A 20,689-nucleotide genomic window follows, 5' to 3' on the forward strand; every position below is an offset into this window, starting at 1 on the left:
AGAAGGGTCACATGAAAAGAGACTGCACAGAATGGAAAGCAGAAAAAGGCAAAGAGAAAGCTGAAGACCATGGTGAGAAGAACAAGTCCTCAGTGAAGATTCAAGAAATAAATGTGACAAACACTGTTGCAGAGTATGACAGTCTAGTGTCAGGAGACATCTACTTCTTGAAGAATACAATGGACTCAGCTCTTCTTACAGCATCTGATGGAAATGCACTGAGTGACTGGATTATAGACTCAGGGGCATCACTTCATGTGTCTCCAAACAAGGAGTGGTTTACCTCTTATGTGACCACTAAAGATCATGTTCAGCTAGGCAATGGGCAGACATGTGAGATCTTAGGTGTTGGAGATGTACAATTGAAGTTTCAGAATGGCTCTTCTTTCACGCTGAAGAATGTGAGACATGTTCCCGCAATTACAAAGAGCTTGATCAGCACACGTTTACTTGATGATGCTGGCTACGTCACTACTTTTGGACAGAACATGTGGAAGATATCCAAGGGTTCTATGACAGTAGCACATGGAGTAAAGGTTGGAGGACTTTCCATGATTTATGTATCAAATGTCTCTAAAAATGTAATCAATGTAACCGAGCAGCCGAACGTTTCTTTGTGGCATAGCCGGTTAGGACATATGTCCAAGAAGGGAATGGAAATCTTGTCTCGTTCTGGTTATTTGCCTGGCTTTTCATTTAATGATTTTGAATTCTGTGAACATTGTCTGTATGGTAAGCAAACACAGCAGCCACATAAGCATAGAAGCAGTAGAAGAGATACACAGTTGGCACTTGTTCATAGTGATTTGTGTGGACCTATGCCTAACCTATCTCTAGGGGGAGCTTCTTACTTTATGACATTTATAGATGATTACTTGAGGAAAGTATGGGTTTACTTTCTCAAGCACAAGGATGAAGTGTTTAGTGTTTTCAAAACGTTTGTGACACTTGTGGAGAATCAGAGTGGCAAGAAGCTTAAATGCTTACGCACTGACAATGGTGGAGAGTATGTTTCAAAGGCCTTTCAGGACTTTTGTGAGTCAAAAGGTATAAAACGTGAAATTACTGCTCCTTACAATCCTCCTGAAAATGGTGTTGCTGAGAGGATGAATAGGACCATACAAGAGAAGGTCAGAAGTATTTTGTCTAATGCACAGCTGCCAAATGGGTTTTGGGCTGAAGGTGTATCAACAGCTGTTCATCTTGTAAATAGATCTCCTAGCAAGGTTGTGCAGAAGGATTCAGTGCCAGAGATGGTATGGTCAGGCAAAATTCCCTCATACAAGCATCTCAGAGTCTTTGGCTGTGAGGCATATACTCACGTTCCAAAGGAATTTAGGAACAAACTTGAGCCAAAGAGTAGAAAGTGCATCTTTCTAGGCTATGGTAATTCTGGTGAGATGGGGTACAGACTTTGGGATCCCGAATCCAGAAAGGTTGTCCGCAGCAATGATGTTCACTTTAATGAATCCAAATATCATTCTAAACCAGAGAGGGTTGAGGAGATTAGAAGAGTTGTCTTCCAAGAAGATGGACCTGCACGTGCAAGACAAAATGTCAGGGCTCAAGAGGATCAAGGACAGGATAGAGTGGCACCACAGGTTGTGGCTGAGCTTGAGCCACCTATTGTGCATAGATCTGGACGTGTCACGCGACCTCTTGATAGGTTTGTTCCATCTATGAACTATGTCATGTTGACTGATTGCAATGAGCCTTCATGTTACAAGGAAGCAGTGCAAATGAAGGACTCCAAGAATTGGCAATTGGCCATGCAGTCAGAGATGACAGCTCTGCATAAAAACAGGACATGGAAGCTAGTTAAATTACCACAGGGCAAAAAGGCTCTACCTTGTAAATGGGTTTACAGGTATAAGATCACCGCTTATGATAGTCAGCCAAAGTACAAAGCCAGACTTGTTGCCAAGGGCTTTAAGCAAGAACAAGGCATTGACTTTGATGAAGTCTTCTCTCCGGTGGTCAAGATGACTACATTGAGATGCTTTCTTGCATTGGTTGCCATATTAGATTTGGTGTTGCACCAAATGGATGTCAAGACAGCGTTCTTGCATGGTGATTTAGATGTGGAAATTTACATGCAGCAGCCAGAAGGGTTTGCTGAGAAAGGCAAGGAAGATTGGGTATGCCAGTTGTTAAAGAGTCTTTATGGCTTAAAACAATCACCGAGGGCATGGTACCATAAATTCCACAAGTTTATGCTTTCTCAAGGCTACAAACGTAGAGAGTTCGATAACTGTCTATATACAAAGAAGGCTAAGGATGGTAGTTGGCTGATCCTTATTTTGTATGTGGATGACATGTTGATTGCTGGCAAGCACTTGGAAGAAATTTCAGCTTTGAAGTCAAAGATGGAAAAATCGTTTGACATGAAAGACATGGGTGAGGCAAGTCATATACTTGGTATGCGCATTGAGAGAGACAGATCAAAGAAGTTGATTTGGTTATCTCAAACAGAGTATATTGACAAGGTTTTGCAACGTTTCAATATGGAGAAGGGAAAGGCATTGAGTGTTCCATTGCCACCATATGTGAAACTTAGCAAACAAGATTGTCCTGTGTCTGAGGAAGAACAGGCTGAAATGGATAAGATTCCATATGCGTCTGCAGTGGGTAGTTTGATGTATGCAATGATTGCTACTCGTCCAGACATTGCATTTGCAGTGGGAGTAGTAAGTCGATACATGTCAAACCCAGGCAAGAAACATTGGGAGGCAGTGAAAGGAATATTGAGATACCTGAAAGCTACAAAGAGTATGCGTATATGCTATGGGAGTCAGGAGCTAAGTGTAAAGGGTTTTACAGACTCAGATTATGCAGGTGACTTAGACAACCGAAGTTCTACGTCAGGGTATGTCTTTACATTGGCTGGTGGAGCAGTATCATGGCGTTCTAGATTACAAGATTGTGTTACTCAGTCTACTACAGAGGCTGAATATGTTGCAGCATCAGAGGCATGCAAAGAATCAATTTGGCTTAATCGACTAGTAACAGATTTGGGAATCAAAGAAGAGATGCCTGTGTTATATTGTGATAGTCAAAGTGCTATAGAATTGGCTCGCAATCCAGTTTACCACTCAAAGACAAAGAATGTGGATGTGAAGTATCATTTCATCAGGGAAATGCTCGAGGATAAGCAACTTCAGCTTGTCAAAGTTCACACCACAGAAAATCCTGCTGATCTACTTACAAAACGACTTCCCTCAGAGAGCTTTGCGCATTTTTGCAAGCAGTTAGGTGTAGGGTAGTACATCACTTCTCTACATCTCTTGTATATTAGCTTGTATAGTAGCTTCTCTCACACTTAAAGTACCACATTGGACTTTAAGTGGGAGGTTGTTGGGGTATAAAGCCCAATGTGGTCGCCCAGGTAAGTGGGCGGGCCGCCAGGTATGTACACATATTGTTTTGTAAAAACCTAATAAGAACTCACTATGCTCTACACATTACAGTAGAGCGAGTTCACCATATCGTTGTGCTCTTCTTCTCGCACTCTCTCTCTCGCGTCGCACTTCTGCTCGTACTCCTTCACGTGGGAAGGAAAAAATCAAAAAATACTATACACCAGATTTGGAGCTAGTTTGAGTACCCAAGCGAGAACGACTTGTATCACTCGGCTCAAACATAGAAAAAACAAATGAAGCTTCTTGTTCTTCATGTAGTTCTTCTACAGAAACACAAAATTCTTTACAACTTCCACCTACTACAAAAAATATACAAAAAAACAAGGAAATAATAGCACCTCCCATTGTAAATTCATCACATGAAACAACGTTTCAAGTAAAATCATGGGAGAGTACCTTACCACCGTTGCAACTAGATAAAATGCATAGGGTGGTGAAAAACTATTGGTCAAAGTATTCACTTATTTACAACTTGGAACAATTGATTTCAAAAGGTGATGACATGAAAATAATTGGTAGTACACTTATCAAAGCAATTAGAGAAGAATTTAACACGTTTACAAAACAATACAAATACCTTCATAAGATTGCACAAAATAGGCAATAGAATTTTGAGTACACACAAAACTGGCTTACAATAAGCATTCTACATAGCACTTTGACTACCAATCCATAGCACAACATGGCAATGCAATTTCATAAAAGAACCCTCACAAATGATAGAACAATGCTTTTAAAACAAATGAATATTCTATAGACACAATGGTACCAAACACCATTGAAATTTTCTATTAATCCAATATAAACAAGTACCACATACGACGACCCAATGAATTGCATACTATGTCTTTGCCGAATTTGTCGCATCATACTCTTAACACAACAATGCCTACCCAAAAAAAAGAAAACCAAAACAATAATTATATGTTACGTGCATTTTAATTTTGTAAAATAACCACAAGATTGTTACAAAGAACAATCTCTCCTTTTAACATGGGCCCATAACAAAGAGTACCATCTTAAGGATGATGGTCTCACTTGGAAAGATGCCCACAAACAAAAGAGTTAACATTAAATACTTAATAGATCAAGCCATTTTTCATTGTAATCTATTATGCTTAACCTCAAATTCAACCTCTCAAATAAATCAAAAGATATTCCTAATGGCTTCGAAAAAATTAAAAGGTATTCTTAATTCAAAGATTCCTCTTAACAACAAGAAAAGCGATGCATTATTTTATAGCACATAACAACAGGCAATGACAAATCACGTAGATTTGCAATAATATTAGCTTGAAAGGACGGATACAACATTGCGAGAGAGAGAGAGAGAGAGAGAGAGAGAGCGCAAAGAAAACGCTAAAGAAAAAATGAAAGAGAAGAAAAACACCTATTTATATGGGCACAAAAAGTCTTTTGACTTTTCAGCTTCATTTGTCTTTTGACTTTTCACCTTCATCTGTCTTTTCATTTCTTAAACTCACCCTTCACTTATGCACTTAATATATTTTAAAAGAATTTTTATTTTTTTGAGATTGGAGAGACCTAATTCAACCTCTCAGATAAAATCTACCAAATCTTTTGAGAATCATGTGGATATTCGACAAGGTCTCAACATGAATTTGTACCCATTACACACTCATATATTCCCAACCACCAAAAACATTACTTCAATCAAATACATCTTATTTTGAAGGTGTCTCAATCCTAAATTTTGAACAAGGGTTAATATTTTATGATATATTACTTAGAAAACATATCGCCTCAACAATTGCACTTCACCTTTTCTTCACAGGAGTGAAGGCATAGGAAGATATTTCACCTTGATTTTGATTTTACAAGGCTCAATATGTATTGACAACCATATATCACAATCCAATCTCGATTCAATCAAAGCATCACTCATGGCATACACTAGAAAAAGGAGCTTTCAACATTGGAGGAACTATTCACTCAACATTCATTTGTTGCTAATAACAACATCCATCGCCTCTCTTTTAGTAGAAAAACTAAGTAAATTCTCTCTACTCTACCAAGCTCTTGAAATAAATGTTTTTGACAAAGCACCTCTAATTAGAGGCAATGTCCTCACGAGTTAGATCTTCGAGCGAGCTTTTTTTTTTTTTTTGGGAGTGCCGCCCTCCTTACCTCCCCTTCCTCCTCTTGCCGTCCATGTGCTTCCTCCTCTTCCCTTCCTCCTCCTCCTCTTCCAAAATCCTTCCTCTCCTCCACCTCCTCTTTCCATCTACTCCTCTAACCACCTTCCCTTCCTCCAGCTCCTCCTCTAGAAACCACCATCCCTTCCCTAAAGTCCTCCTATCTCCTACTCCCTTCTTCCTCTCTCTCTTCTTAGTCACTCTATAACCTCTCTCTCTCTCTCTCTCTCTCTCTCTCTCTTGCTATCTTTCCTCTGTGCGAGTGTCTCTCTCTCGCTCGCCACCCCTCTCTCTTGTTGTCTCCCCCCACCCCCCCCCCCCCCCTCTCTCTCTCTCTCTCTCTCTCTCTCTCCGTTGCCTTCCCTCCCTTCCTGGAGTGAGCTCCATCCCTCTCTCCCCCATCTCTCTCTCTCTCTCTCTCTCACACACACACACACACACACACACACACACACTAGGAAGAGAGGGAAGGGTGGCAAGGGTAGACTCTCTCTCTCTCTCTCTCTCTCTCTCTCACACACACACACACACACACACACACACACACACACACACACACACACACACACACACACACCAGGACGAGAGGGAAGGGTGGCAAGGGTAGAGAGAGAGAGAGAGAGAGAGAGAGAGAGAGAGAGAGAGGGTGGAGAGAGCTATTTTAAAAAAACAAAGCACTAGCAGTATCTCTAGTGCCTCCCTTTTTTGTAAAAGAGGGAGAGAGGGGGAGAGAAAGAGAGAGTGATAGCGGGAGGGGAAGAGAGAGGGAGGGCACTGGGAGGGAGAGAGAGAGATAAAGAGAAGAGGGGTGGCAGGTGGAGAGAGAGTAGGAGACTGGGAGAGAGAAAGAGAGGGAGCGCGTGGGGGGGGGGGGGGGTTGGGGTTGTACAGGGGGTAAGCCCGTCTTTCTTTAAAAAAAAAACAATACGCTTCACCTCTTTCCCTCACAATTTTGTTGCCCCCTTCTCTCTCTCTCTCTCTCTCTCTCTCTCTCTCCTTATTGATCTCTCTTCCACTGCATCTTCCTTTTTTCTTTCTTTGCCTCGTGTCACACTGTCGATTGAGTCCCTCCAATCCCAATGAGAAATGAAATGAAATGCTATGTTAATTGTCTTCAAAAGGCCAAAATGACCCATGCGACCAAATTGATACATTCTTGGCGGAACTAATACAATGTCTAGGTACAAAATAAAATGAGAGGGAAGGAGAGAGACATAGAGATAGATAGATAGATTGATGTCATTATCGTCCTTGAAGGTCAAATATGACCTATGGGACCAAGAAAACATACATGGGGCCTCTTACCAAGAGGGTACATTGGAATATGACTAGAAGCGGATACAACAAAGTTGTGACCTACGTCACTTAGGGAGTGGGGGAAGGGTGGGTGGGGGAGGGTGGTATGGGAGTCCTTGGAGCTCGAAATTCGTCAATAATGGCCTTTCCACCTCGATAGATGGCCCATTTACCTGCTGCTTGAGCATCACGCATCTTTTGGAGTTCTTGTTTCTTGATTTTGAGTTGGGCGGGGGTCAAGGCTCGCTGATCCAAATTTTGGAGCCCTTGAGTAGTCAAGCTTGCTGTAAAAGTGCTTTACGAGCCTCTTTGTTTTTGAAGACGAGGGTACCTTGGTTGTTGTGGTGGTGATGATGGACCTTCTCGATTGTGTTAGGATCAAACTCAGCCGGGTGAATGGCTTGGTTGAGATTGGCTAAGGTGGAAGTGCAATCATCGTCCTCCCACCAAGTAGAGAGTAAGCCCCCGATGTGGAGGGATAGCGCCAATCCTTTTTGTCGATGACGTTCTTGAATGCATTCTTCTACCTTGGAAGATACAACGGTGGTTGTTGCATTGACTTGAGTGGCAAGATTTGCCATACTTGCGGTGAGCGTGTGCTCAACTTCCTTTGCTTGGGCAAGGATATGCTTCATGTCAATTTGCTTTTGTGACTCCAAGAGGGTGAGGCGGGTCTCCAAGGCCTCGAGACGCCCCTTGAGTTCCGTGTTTTCATCTCTGAGTTCTCGGAGTTGCGCTCGGAGGAGGTCTATCGGATCCACCCGTGGAGTGGGCACAAAGAGGCGTGTCGGCTTGATTGATGTGGAGGACTTCTCTTGCTGCATCGTGTGGGAATGACTCCGTGGATGTGAGGTAGACCTTAGTGGGCAAACCTGGAGAAATTTTTCAAAGTGTCGAGGAGGGCTGAGTCGGCAGGCAGCGCGAGGCGGGGTTGAGAGGCTCAGCAGACTGTAGAGGAAAGCAGATTGTCGAGGCTTACGAGATGCTGTTTGGTGATAGAGGAGGGGGCTGCACTGTGGCTAACGGGACCTCCCCTCGGAGCTGCCCCTCACCGAGGGGAAGGTCGACCAGCGTGAAGGAGAAGGGTTCCTCTGCTAGAGAGAGAGAGAGAGAGAGAGAGAGAGAGAGAGAGAGAGAGAGAGAGAGAGAGAGAGAGAGAGAGAGAGAGAGAGAGAGAGAGAGAGATAAGGGGGGAGAGGGGTCCGCAAGGGAAGGGCAGGGTTGGGCACGCGAGGGGGGAGGGGATTGTGAGAGGGGGAGAGTGGAGTGTAGGTTTTTTTTTTTTTCTAAGGGAAAGAAATGGAGTGTTAGGGGGTGCTTAGGCCCCAGCAGCGATATCGCTATTTCTTTCCCTTAATAATTAAAAAAAAAAACCTGCACTCCACTCTCCCCCTCTCACAACCTCCCCCCCCCCCCCCCCCCCCCCTCTCTCTCTCTCTCTCTCTCTCTCTCTCTCTCTCTCTTTCACTTCAAGTTCGAGAGTCTGAGTACCACACACTTCTAGAGTGCTTAGCTTTTGGTCACATGCAGACTTACTTCCTTCACATTTTCAGCCATGACCTAGACCTACCTCTCCGAGCCATAGTGCGGGCTCTCCATTGCGACTCTCATCACCACAATTTTGGACTATCAAGAATCACTCATCAGCGATACAAATACTAATCACATGTAATTTTGGTCCCATATGTCATATTTGACGTATGAGAATGATATAAAATCTATCTATCTGCCTCTCCCTCCCCCGTTGCCCCCTCCCTTCCCTCTCTCTCTCTCTCTCTCTCTCTCTCTCTCCCCTCCCCTCCCCCCTCTTTCTCTCTCATTTTTCTTTGTACCCATGCATTGTATTATATCCACCAAGACTGTATCAATTTGGTCTCATATGTCATTTTTACCTATGAAAATTCTTACTAAAGCATTTCATTCCATTTAAGCTAATATAACAATTCATTCCATTTCGTTTCATTTCTCTCTAGGGTTGGAGGGACTCAAGGGGTGATGTGGTGGGAGTAAAGTATATATATATATATATATATATATATATATATATATATATATATAGAGAGAGAGAGAGAGAGAGAGAGAGAGAGAGAGAGAGAGGGAGGGAGGATCGGAGCTAGGGAAGAGCGAGGGGCGGACGTAGAGCAAGAGGTGGGGGGAAGAGAGAGGAAAGAGGTGGGCTGGAAAGAGAGAGAGAGAGAGAGAGAGAGAGAGAGAGAGAGAGGGAGGGAGGGAATGGGTTGGAGGAATCATGAGAGGGAGAGAAGGGGAGGGGTGAGAGGGTCTGCTTTAAAAAAAAAAACCAAAGGCACTAGCAAAATCGCTAATGTTTTAGGTTTTTTTAGAGAGACAGAGGGAAAGAGGAGAATTTTAATGTTATTGAAAAGTAGAGAGAGAGAGAGAGAGAGAGAGAGAGAGAGAGAGAGAGAGAGAGAGAGAGAGAGAGAGAGAGAGAGAGAGAAGACATGGGGGAGAGAGGGGTGGATCTCACTCCAGGAAGGGAGGGAAGGGAAGAGAGAGAGAGAGAGAGAGGGGGGGGAGGGGGTAGGGGGTGGGAGTGGGAGACAACGAGAGAGAGACACACGCACAGAGGGAAGACAACACGAGAGAGAGAGAGAGAGAGAGAGAGAGAGAGAGAGAGAGAGAGAGAGAGAGAGAGAGAGAGGAGGTCCTTGGCTACTCCACTGGAGGGAGGGGCGACAATGGGAAGTGGTGGTAGGAGTAGGGGTGGCACATGGTGGTAGTAAGTTAGCACCACTAACCACCAGTAGTGAGCTAGGGTGGTGGGTGGTGATGGTTGTTAAGGGGCGGCAATGAGAGGTAGTGGTGGTGGGATGAAAAAAAAAAAGCTCACTCCAAAGCTCGCTTCGTTGAGCTTGCTCGTTAACCGTCTCTGTCCTCACAATTGGTAGATGCATGCTTGTGTGCCATAACAAAAACATATGATAAACCTTTTAGTGGAGTAGATGTCATTTTATGTGGAGGTCAAGATTTGTGGATTGTTAGTAAAAATCCCAATTAATTGATACTATTTCACTTGCTTATTGCACTAATACGTCAAATGCTATGAGCTAATTAAAACTATGAGACAAAATGATTAAACCTTCATAACTAAAGTATATAGAATACATATTGCAAATAATACTTTTCATGACATCTATATTTTGAACTCAAATTACCTACATCCTTTACCTCAACCCAACATCATATCCCATATATTTTATGTAAATTAAGATAAAGTCTTGCATACCGAGTACCCTACAATCTTTTTTTTGTTTCTTGTAATAGAAATCTCCACAGATGCTCCCAACCGTATGAGGAGAAAAGGGGAGGAGATGGCACGTGTAGGAGTAGGGGAGAAGAAGAAGAAGAAGAAGAAGAAGAATAATAATAATAATAATAATAATTCTTTGGCAGTTTGGCTCCATGACAGCCATTAGAGATTAGGGTGCCACCTCTATTTGGAAAGTGGGACAAAGCAGCGTGGGCGGACGAGCCAGAGGGGCATGCTAGTGGGAGGAGCAGGTGGGGCACGCTGTCTGCACACTGGAGGACGAGCCAGACACATGCCAGCGGAGGAGCAGGTAGAGGCAAACATAGGGAGCTCTCTCTCTCTCTCTCTCTCTCTCTCTTTCTGTGACGCCAATGATCAGGTTGCTCAGAGGATGCTCATGAGTTCGCCATCATGATGCACCCTTTGACTGCTATGGCCTAGCTCATGTCTCATCTGAGGTTTATTTCCATCCGGATGTGTAGATACTCCAGTCTTTGGCAATAGGATAGGCTTCAGGATGTCATGCAGGTCCTCCACTCTCTGGTGGTGGGTAGCTCCGAGGACACCACACTACACTCCATCTCAAACCAGGTCTTTGGAATTTTGTTTTTGAAACATTGACATCCTAGATGGCCTTATCAATGAAATGAAGAAGATGGAATTTTTAGAGCCTCCACAAACAATCCCAATAACCAAATACTATGGATACAATTTGAGAATGAAAAAATAGGTCAATGTGCAAGATTTGAACATCAAAATTTGTCCACCACATCAACTTAGATTTTAATCCAAATCATTAGAGATCAAGGACTAGTCTACATTACCCTCTCTCATATTTTTGACCCTACTCAGCTATATCTCTCTTACATTAGAAAGTAGAATGTGCCATTCTAGAAGAGAACTCTCATCTTGCATTGTTTGGTCAATGCAGCAAACGAGCGTCCTTCTAGCTGACCACACCTTGTTCGAACCTCAAATTTTGATGTAATTTATCCTATTTTTTTCAGAAAGCTATGTGAAAGTGTCCATGTAATTTTGAGCCAAATTTTGTATAGTCAGAGTTGTAATATTTTTTCATGAGCCCAAATCCATGTGAGCCGGTTGTTGGCCATTGGAAAGCCCCATGTATAAAGCCCAGAAAACCCTTAGTTTGAACATTATTGTAACATTATCTTGAGTTTTGGAAGAGCTTTCGTATGCGTACGACTATGAGTTACTACTCAACTTCAGCTTGTAATCAATTTTTCTCATGATCTGGTAATCCAAATTCAATTCCAAAAGTTGCATTGTGTTCGTTGTCTATTGCTATTTCAATTAATTGTAATCATTTTCAATTTTGTTGTGGTTCGCTACTACACATTGTTGGGTGCATTTTTGACACCCTATTTTTTGTAAATTTGTATATATGGACATGACGTCCGATGTCAAAAGGATGTGTGGTCTTTCTTTTTGTGGATTTTTTTAGAGCAAGCACATATACATGTTGGGAAAGTCACTAGCATAGCATCAACTGTCAGGTTGTTGTATGTGCCCATTAGTGAGTTTTTGGAAGCGAGACTTGTATATAACGAAAACTCATGTACAAACTTAAAATAGTTTAAAGTCTAGAAATTTTTAGTTTTTAGCTCTTTGTGCCTCGTTGATGGTTTCTAATGCAATTTTTGCCCTCGCCTTGCCTTCTCTACGTGTAGTCGTATCGGGGCAACTCTTTATTTGCATCAATTTTTCATGTAGCGGCGTGTAGACTCAATTTTGGTCATCTTCAACTTTCTCGCAAGTCATTTTTCAAGATTTCTTCCAAGCTTTAAAGTGCCTAATTGGAGTTGTGCTCTTCAGGTTATGACTAGTTCTCTGTAGGGTTATGGCTATGGCAGCTTAGTGGAAAATTGTGTGCACACAGATTGGGAGGGCATGTATCTATGAATTCTGGAATTGAAGTTGTGGGTTTTTTTATGTTCAATCATGAAAGAGGAGGCCCTTGTATTCATATGCATTGGTTGGTGTGTGCTGTAAATCTGTGCTTTGACAGAGTTTTGCTCTTATGTGCTATGGTCCTTTGGGTGGGCATGCGCTTGTAAATTCTCAAGGGAGCATAGGTCTTTTGTTTGGGGTTTACTAAGAGTGGTTTTTTTATAATTATTTGTGCTAAAATTGATGTTTGAATGCTCTTGGGCTATAAAATACAAAGGTGTCCCACTTTTTCTTTTGCCCAATAGTGTTTTGGTGCTCGCCACCAAGGAATTGCTTCAAGCTACCTTCAATTTATAGGTTTTGGAAGACATGGCCTTTAGCTTTCCAGAGTCTATTGGGAAGTAAAATGAAAGTTCCAAAGGGTTCATTGAGTGAATATAGTTTGCTTGCCTTCTTGCTGACAAGCAGGACCCATCATTGGTGATGCGGATCTTCTACTTCTGTTTGAAGGGAGATGCTAGAGAATGATTGGAAAGCTACAAAAAGGAGCTACAATTAGGCCAACCCCCTCAAGTTATGACTTATGAAATGGTAAGACATGCTTTTCTTACACACTTTCAACAGATGGAAGACCCACAAAAAGTATGGCATTCTATTCAAGGCTTGGTATAGGGTGAAGTCCAGACCATAGAAGAATTTGTGAAGGCATTCAATGCGTTATGGACAAAGTGGTCTACATCTTTGGGGGCTGAAATTCCTCTAGCCATGTTGAAGAAGGATAGGTTTCATGCAAGCTTGAGGAGTAGTCTACGCTTGAAGGTGGAGCTTAAGCAACCAAGGACCTTTGAGGAGGCAATTGAAATTTCAAAGCATAAAGAGTGGAAAGTGCAGCATCTTCATCAACTTGGAATCAATGACAAGTCAAAGGTTGAAGTGAAAGGTGTAGAGAAACCAAGGGTCCTCATTAGGGAGCCAGGTTTTGATCAACAAGCTTCTCATGATGTGAATTCTTTTCCCAAGGAGATGCAAGAGGTTGTAGGTTGTATGAAGAATCTTAGTGTGCATATGATGGGAGGTTGAAGAGGTCAAATCTATGGATATGGTCATGGCAATGGAAGCAAAGAGGGGTTTACAGGTGGTAGAGGAAGAGGCATGGCTGGAAGAGGGGATATGTTTCAATGTTATATTTGTGGTGAATGGGGTCATAAAAGCCCTCAATGTGACAAGCCAAAGAGAATGGGTGGGGACATGTCTCCTCTTCCTTCACAAATTCCTTTTCAATCTCAAGATTAGGGTATTGAGATTAAAGAGGAACCATCGCCAAGTGGTTTGATAGTTTAAGAGAATGGTAAAACAAAGGTGGTAAGTATAATCTGTTTGGAGAAGAACAAGGATGATTGAAGAGCTATGGTCATGCATGTAGGTAAGAGGGTTACAAGATATCATGACATGAGTGATGCAAGTCCCAGCCATAAAAGAGGGAAACAGGTTGACATATGTACAAGTAAAGAGAAGAAGAAGAGAAAACCCAAGCAACATTACAATGCATCTGACTTTCCTTTGGGAGAGGGCCAACCAAATTATAGTTCAAGGGCTGATTTGGTGAGTAGAAAGACTGATTTTACATTTGGTAAACTCATGGAGATGTGTCCTAAGTTAAAGAGGCAATGGAAGTATGTAGTCAACCCCTTGAAGAAGGAACATGCAAGGGGATCAATGAGAGTCCTATCTTTGAATGAGCTACCTGATATATGCCCTACTATGGATACATGGCATAAGAGGAAGTGCATTGGAGAGGTGTATATTGATGGATGTGCACAGGTATGTGTTATTACTCAAGCCTGTGTATCAAATTTGGGACTCAACATGGTGAAGAATTCAGGGATTCGCATAAAGATTGCCAACCAATCAAGGGTGAAGTGCTTGGTAGTTATAAAGAACTTGGAGGTGTTTGATATCAAGTTTTTACCTCTTACCAAGCAATGATCCATACTGATAGATTTTTGATAATCATGATGTCTAGAGTGAGAGTATGTATATGAATATGTAGAATGATTTTGGATTTGTCTCGAATAGTTGCAGTATTTACCTATTTGAGGTTCACACAAACTCATAATTCTTTGTTCTTCTTGGGCACTACCACAATTGGTGAAACCCAATTTTTATGCTCCTCGATCTTGTACATAAACTTCGCTTCCTTAAGCTTATCTATCTCCTCTTTGATCTTCTTTACAAAAGATACTTTGTATACATACTTAAGAGGTATACTATGTTGACAAATGCTCATATCTACTCCCTTAAGGTCCTTGTATGACCAAGCAAACACAACTCTATATTGTTTGAACATAGCTATTAATAGATGCTTTACCTTCTCAATGAGGTCAATGGCAATGTATGTTAGCTTTGGTTCCTCTCTAGGTTCATCTAGGTCCATGTGCTTAGCCTTCAAGTCCATCATGAGAAGTCCCTGGATTGATTGTTAAACTATGATCTTTTTTATCCTGAATTGTGTACTTTTTATAATAAGAGGGTGCATCAAATTTATCTATGTTCGATCCCTCTTCACTCTCCATTTTTTTTGTCCAAACCTCTTTCAAGGTTTGCTTCAATTTTTGGTATTCTCATTTGTGCTCAGTTTTTGTCATCCTTGATGACGTTTCAATTGTGTCTTTGGTTTTTGCCTTGCTTTGTTTCTTGGGTATTTGTTGAAGAAAGCTTTGCGTATCCTTGTGCAATTTTGTTCTTGACACAATCTTTGCTCCTACGCAAATCAAATATTGTGTTTTTCTCTTCAAAAGAGGCATAGGTTTTCCTTGCACCTATGTTTGTTTTCTCACTTGTTTTGCATAGTATCTTTCTTGTCTCCTTGATTTCTAGTTAGGAAAATCATAGAGAATCACCTCTTTCTTGTTTCGCTTTGTTTTGTTTTCTGAGCTACTTGATAGCTCATCCTCAACATCTATCTCTAAAAGATCATCTCGTGAACCAAAAAAAAAAAAACCTTGGATCGTCACAAAACTTTAGGGAAAGCTATGATAGGTCTAAAAACTTATCTACAAAGTTTGACAAGGTATCAATATCCAGATCCATCATAGTCTAGGTAAAAAAAACTACAACTAGACATTCTAGGTATGTTTCCTTAAGATCTAACAACACTCTCCTATGGCCAAAATGTCAAAAACAATTCATTTAAGCAGTCAAATTTGTAGACGAAGCTCACAAACGTGCTCGAGGGAGTCACTTAGTAATTATGTGATTATCATATGAGTGCAACAACATAAGAAGTTTTTTATTTTTATTTTTTCTCACATTTTCACATACAAAAGGGTATCATAAAATGAAATTAAAAAAAAACACAGATTGGATAAAAAAGTGTGTAGTTTATTTGTCAAAAATTCACAGATAAGCAGTTAAAACAAGAGTCCTTGAACGCATGTGATACATACAATTTATACATAGTGAATCCCCCGAGCAAACGTTGTTGGGCAAAAGAAAACGCGGGATATCTCTATAGCTTCATAGCCCAAGAGCATTCAAACATCAACCTCAGCACCAAAGTATACAAAAACCACTCTTAGTAAACCCCAAACAAAAGACCTATGCTCCCTTGGGATTTACAAGCACACGTCCACCTAAAGGAACATAGCACATAGGAGCAAACCTTTGTCAAAGCAGGGATTTCCAACACACGCCGATGAATTCTTATGAAGACAAGGGCCTCCCCTTTCACAATTGAACATCACAAACCCACAACTTCAACATCAATTCCACAATTCATAAATACATGCCCTCCCTAAGTTGCATGTATATGCCCATATATCAAAAATTGTACGTACATTTTGGTATATACGCGTATTTTTGAATAAACCTTATTTCGATCGAAATACTCTTGCCTTATAAAAAAGGCACCGTGACAGTTTGTTTGAACTATTGCGCTAGAGAGAATCGCTAGAGAGAGAGAGAGAGAGAGAGAGAGAGAGAGAGCAGAGCAGAGCAAAGCCGAGCCGAGCCGAGCCGAGCCGAGCATGTAATTTTTCTTCTAATTTTTTATTTTTTTTGTGAATTTTATTTTCTAACGCTGTTGTTGTGGAGATTTTCTCGCACCTCAATGTTAGTTTACATCTTGTTTTTTGCTAACACTGTTGTTGTGAAGCTTTTCTTGAACCTCAGTGTTAGTTTACATCTTGTTTTTTGCTAACGTTGTTGTTGTGGAGCTTTGCTCACACCTCAATGTTAGTCTGCAGGTTTAGACACCCGTCCTTGACTGTGTTGATTCTCGTGACACACTGCAAGGGGGATTATACTTTAGATGCTTTGTCCTTGACTGCTACTGACCGTCGTGTCGCATTGCAGGGAATAGCTTAGGTTGTACAATTAGAATTTCCATTCTTGGTTGTTGCTGACCACCGAGTCGCACTGCAGGGAGGAGTTAGCTATCTTAATATATCTTTACTTCCTAGTTGTTGTTGACCATTGTGTCACACTGTTGGACGATCGGATTTTAAAAAATAGATTCTTCATCTTTGTCAACTTATGGAGAATATAGTACAAACTTTATAGCTTATCCGTCCCCTCCATCACAGGCACCATGTAATCAATTTCTTCGACATCTGAACATTCCGGATCAATATCTTCCGAGTTCCATTCCATTTTATCATCAGAGTTGAACTCATTTGCAATTGCTTCGTGTGTTTGAAAGCGCCCGAAGCTTTCTTCTGTGGCACGTGTGGCTAACTTTGTTGGCTTATGCATAAGTCGCATTGTACAAAAGACATACACCAAGTCCACAGCTTGTTTAGGACTTAATTGATTTCATTTTTTAGTATGCATGAAAGCAAACGAAGACCAACCTGCTGCAGTGTAGAGAGAACGTAATATGCTGCCGCAAAATGGGTCACACAAAAAATCTATAAATTTTTGGTTCGGGGCTTTGTTCTAAACAAAGTTTAAGAAAATGAATGCTCTCTTATAAACTTCACCAAGTGGTTTGCATCTAGAAGAGTTTGCTTAATAGAAGGAACTTTCCCAAAGTCCTTTAAGAGAAAATTCAAAGTGTGAGCAACACATGGAACCCATGTAATCTCTGGATAATTTGATTCAATTGCTTTTCCAGCTGCTTTGTAGTTAGATGCATTATCTGTGGCAATGGCAGTCACATTTTTAGGCCCCCCTGCTCTTTTGATTGAACACTCATATACACCAGCAAGATATCCACTAGTTTTCTCTTTCAGAGATGTATCGATCGCTTCAAGAAAGATGGAACCTCTTGGACAAATCAAAATCACATTAATCAATGGTTTCTTTTGACAAATTTTCCATTCATCCAGAGAAATTGTGCATCCATACTGTGGCACATAATCAAGAGTTGTGCGCTTTAAAATATTCTCTGATGTAGTTTTCACTTTATCTAAATATTTTGTATGCATCTTATTATAATCAGGAACCACAAAACCCTTCTTTGCTATGCTCATTAAAGCATCTTTGAAGATAGGATTTCGAATGACATTAAAAGGAATTCCAATGCTTGCGTCCACTTAAGATGGAGTTCAAGCAGCCATTGTTTCCCAAATGCCTATAGCAAAGTAGGATCACTTGGTGCAGGTTATCATCCAGTCTATGCTTCACTTTGAATTATGTTAGCAGAGCTTCCGGTAGGATTAGAGCTACAATCCCTAGCAAAGGATGAATGACACCCTCCTTGACCTGAAGCAGGGGTCGAGTGAGGGTTTAGATCATTTTCAAGTGTCATCTTGATGTCCCTAGCCATAGATGGATCCATCATTTTGGGACCTCCCTTTTTTTGTCCTCAAGATGTGCAACACACTTTGCCTTGAGCGCCCACTTGGGAAATTTTTCTTCAATACCTCTTGGGGGGTATTTGCAAGCTAAAACGTTTCCAGGAATTTTGAACACATGTTCTTTTATCCTATGAGCATTTTCGCTAAAATTATGGCCACAGCTCTTACACCTCACTTTTGATGTAGTCTTTCCACTAACCAATTCATCTACGTAGTTCCACTCGTATCCTTTCACCATCTTCTTAAGATTTGCAAACTCAAATAGAAATAATTACTAAATACACATCTAAAATTGAACTCGAATACCATTATATTACTTTATTCGTCAACATTTTCAACCTCTTTAAATTATAAATACCAAAAATAATTTTCTTTCAAGTGTGAGCTTTCACTTTACACCTGAATCATGATAAATAAATCGCTTAATCTATCTCAATAACTTCCAAGTGTGAGTAAACTCTACACCCAAGGGATTCACTCTATATACAAAATGGGATGCCACCTGCGAGTGGACAACTTTCATAAAACCCCTATTTACGACTCATATTAGTGAATTTGTCCCCCTTTTCTACGCTTATACAACAATCAACAAAAAAACTATCATACCCCTATTTTACATATAAAATTTAGGTTTTGCATGATCTAATTGACTAAAACTAGTCAAAAACTGCATACCATATAGACTGGTAACATACTAAGGAACCACTTCTATTCATAACTAGATGTATGATTCGATGTACATGATCAACATAAAAATCCTATCATGTGCTACCTTGCGCTTGATGATCTCCAAGTCCATTCTAGTGCAATCGATGAGTCTGCCTAAAGACTCACACAGTGCGTCTTCTCTCTCATTGTGTGTGCACATGTGCTCTACCACATCCATATACCTCTGGCATCCACTCACCTTAATCATTGTTATAGTCCGGACCTACATCTAGCAAATCTCTCTACATGTATCTTGGAGGGCTACCTTGTCTGCATCGGAACACACCTGCCATAGTCATTGAAATACATCCTATGTCACTCCTCCTTTATCCACATGTGCTCGCTGATCACTAATTCTATCTTTGAGACATTCTCAATCCTACTCAAACAATATTGTCACGTGATCCTTACCAATGTTGAAGGTATAACCTTCAACATGTGCATCCCAACAAGCAACAATATGTAATGTAAATGGTAATATTGTGTAAGTTTTTTTGGGTACATTAAGTTCTCCCTTACGTAAATTTTAGGTTTAATTAAAATACCCTTTGTATAAATAAATATCATTGATCATCTTTTTGAAAAAAACTCTAATATAAATAGTATCTATTCCATATAAGCATATATCCCAAGAAATAAGAGTATGAAACAACCACAAATTGCAACAAGTGACATTCAAGCTCAATATTACTTGTAAATACTTGAAACATAAAATAGATAACAAACCAACATATTTAATTGGACGAAATTAGGAAAACCTGCAACAAGTACACATGATGTATGCCACCCTTATAGATTTGTAGATCAAGAACTAAAGAATCAGGAATAGTCATATCTAGGTATGTGCGAGTTTGTTTGTGATAAAACTAGCCAGTCAAGGAAACAAATGAGCCTTAGAATGAAGACCGCCTTTGTAACATACTTGGACACTCCAAGCCAAAGATCTAATGCAACACACTTGAGGTACACCAAAATAGCTTCAGAGAGAGAGAGAGAGAGAGAGAGAGAGAGAGAGAGAGAGAGAGAGAGAGAGAGAGAGAGAGAGAGAGGAGGAGAGTCAACACGGCATGACGTAATTCCGCACCTAGATGCAATGGCCCTAAATACTGGCACCCCTCCCTGGTGTTTCTTTATTATTACTTTGAACAAGTACAATGTTCGACGGTCCTCTCTCTCAACAATGCTCTCTGGCAATCTACTAAGGGTAGAGGCCCTTGCACACTTATAAAGGCCCTAGGCCTGTCCAAAAGCATGAAAAGTATAGTGCCCAAAAGCTCTTGTGTCCAAAATCATGCACCCCATGGGTTGTCCGTACGGAATGCCACATCATCATCTATCAACACAAAATGTGTCGGGATTTGTGGTCCAGGCCGTATGCTACCACATCATCATGCTCTACACGATTTGAGGGCACTTCTTTTTTTTAAAAGGGTTATACCCCTCGGTCGGGTTCCATAAGTTGGGTACAACTTTATAAACTCATAGGGTCACTTATTACAAAGGTTGGGTAACATTATTCAAAATTTTATTCTAATGTTGCAACACCAAAAAGAATGGCCATGTCGTTCTAATGTTTAGCACCATAAAGAAAATCAGACCATGTCAAACCTTTTGTGGCCGATTTTGTTGGGAGTACCAATGCAAGCCCCACCTGGATCTCAAGATGGATTTCCTTTTTTTAAATACTGAGATAGCCCACTCATAAGCAAAGCGCCTGCTCATAATCAAAGCGACAACATGTATAGACTCTACCTTATCCACTATACTAGGGAAGTGAATAGGTATAATCCATTTGCAACCCATCTACAGAAGCTTCCTACTCGAACAAGAACATCCTTTGATATGTGCCTTGATCCAGTTTTCCTTTCAGGGCCACTCCATTGCCAAGCCAACTGCCAGCCACCTCCTCCAATACATGATCTCCTGAATGAATCCACAAAACTTCCATGCTCGAGTGCTATTCTAGGGGGAATAGCTTGATGTTAAACCTCCTTAACATCTCTAGAAGATTTCCTAGACACATAACTTACCAAAGAGTTCACTATGTGTAGATCTGATTCCTCCCAATGACCATTGCTATGTCATGAAAGTAGAGGGCTTTTCATAGCCCTCTATCTATCCCCATCCTCA

The 20,689-nt window shown here is 40.9% G+C and overlaps 1 protein-coding gene across 1 annotated transcript; it reads right to left on the reverse strand.

The window, feature by feature from the left end:
• Nucleotides 1-7,146: 7,146 nt before the first annotated feature.
• Nucleotides 7,147-7,695, reverse strand: LOC147428551 (uncharacterized). Its single transcript, XM_086497550.1, has one exon. It carries the CDS (start codon nt 7,693-7,695, stop codon nt 7,147-7,149), a length of 549 nt encoding a protein of 182 aa, XP_086353676.1.
• Between the last annotated feature and the right edge of the window lie 12,994 nt (nt 7,696-20,689).

The sequence above is a fragment of the Adiantum capillus-veneris genome, chromosome 23 (genome assembly GCF_014529385.1).
Source record: "Adiantum capillus-veneris isolate H3 chromosome 23, ASM1452938v2, whole genome shotgun sequence".
In the NCBI taxonomy this organism is placed as follows: Eukaryota; Viridiplantae; Streptophyta; class Polypodiopsida; order Polypodiales; family Pteridaceae; genus Adiantum; species Adiantum capillus-veneris.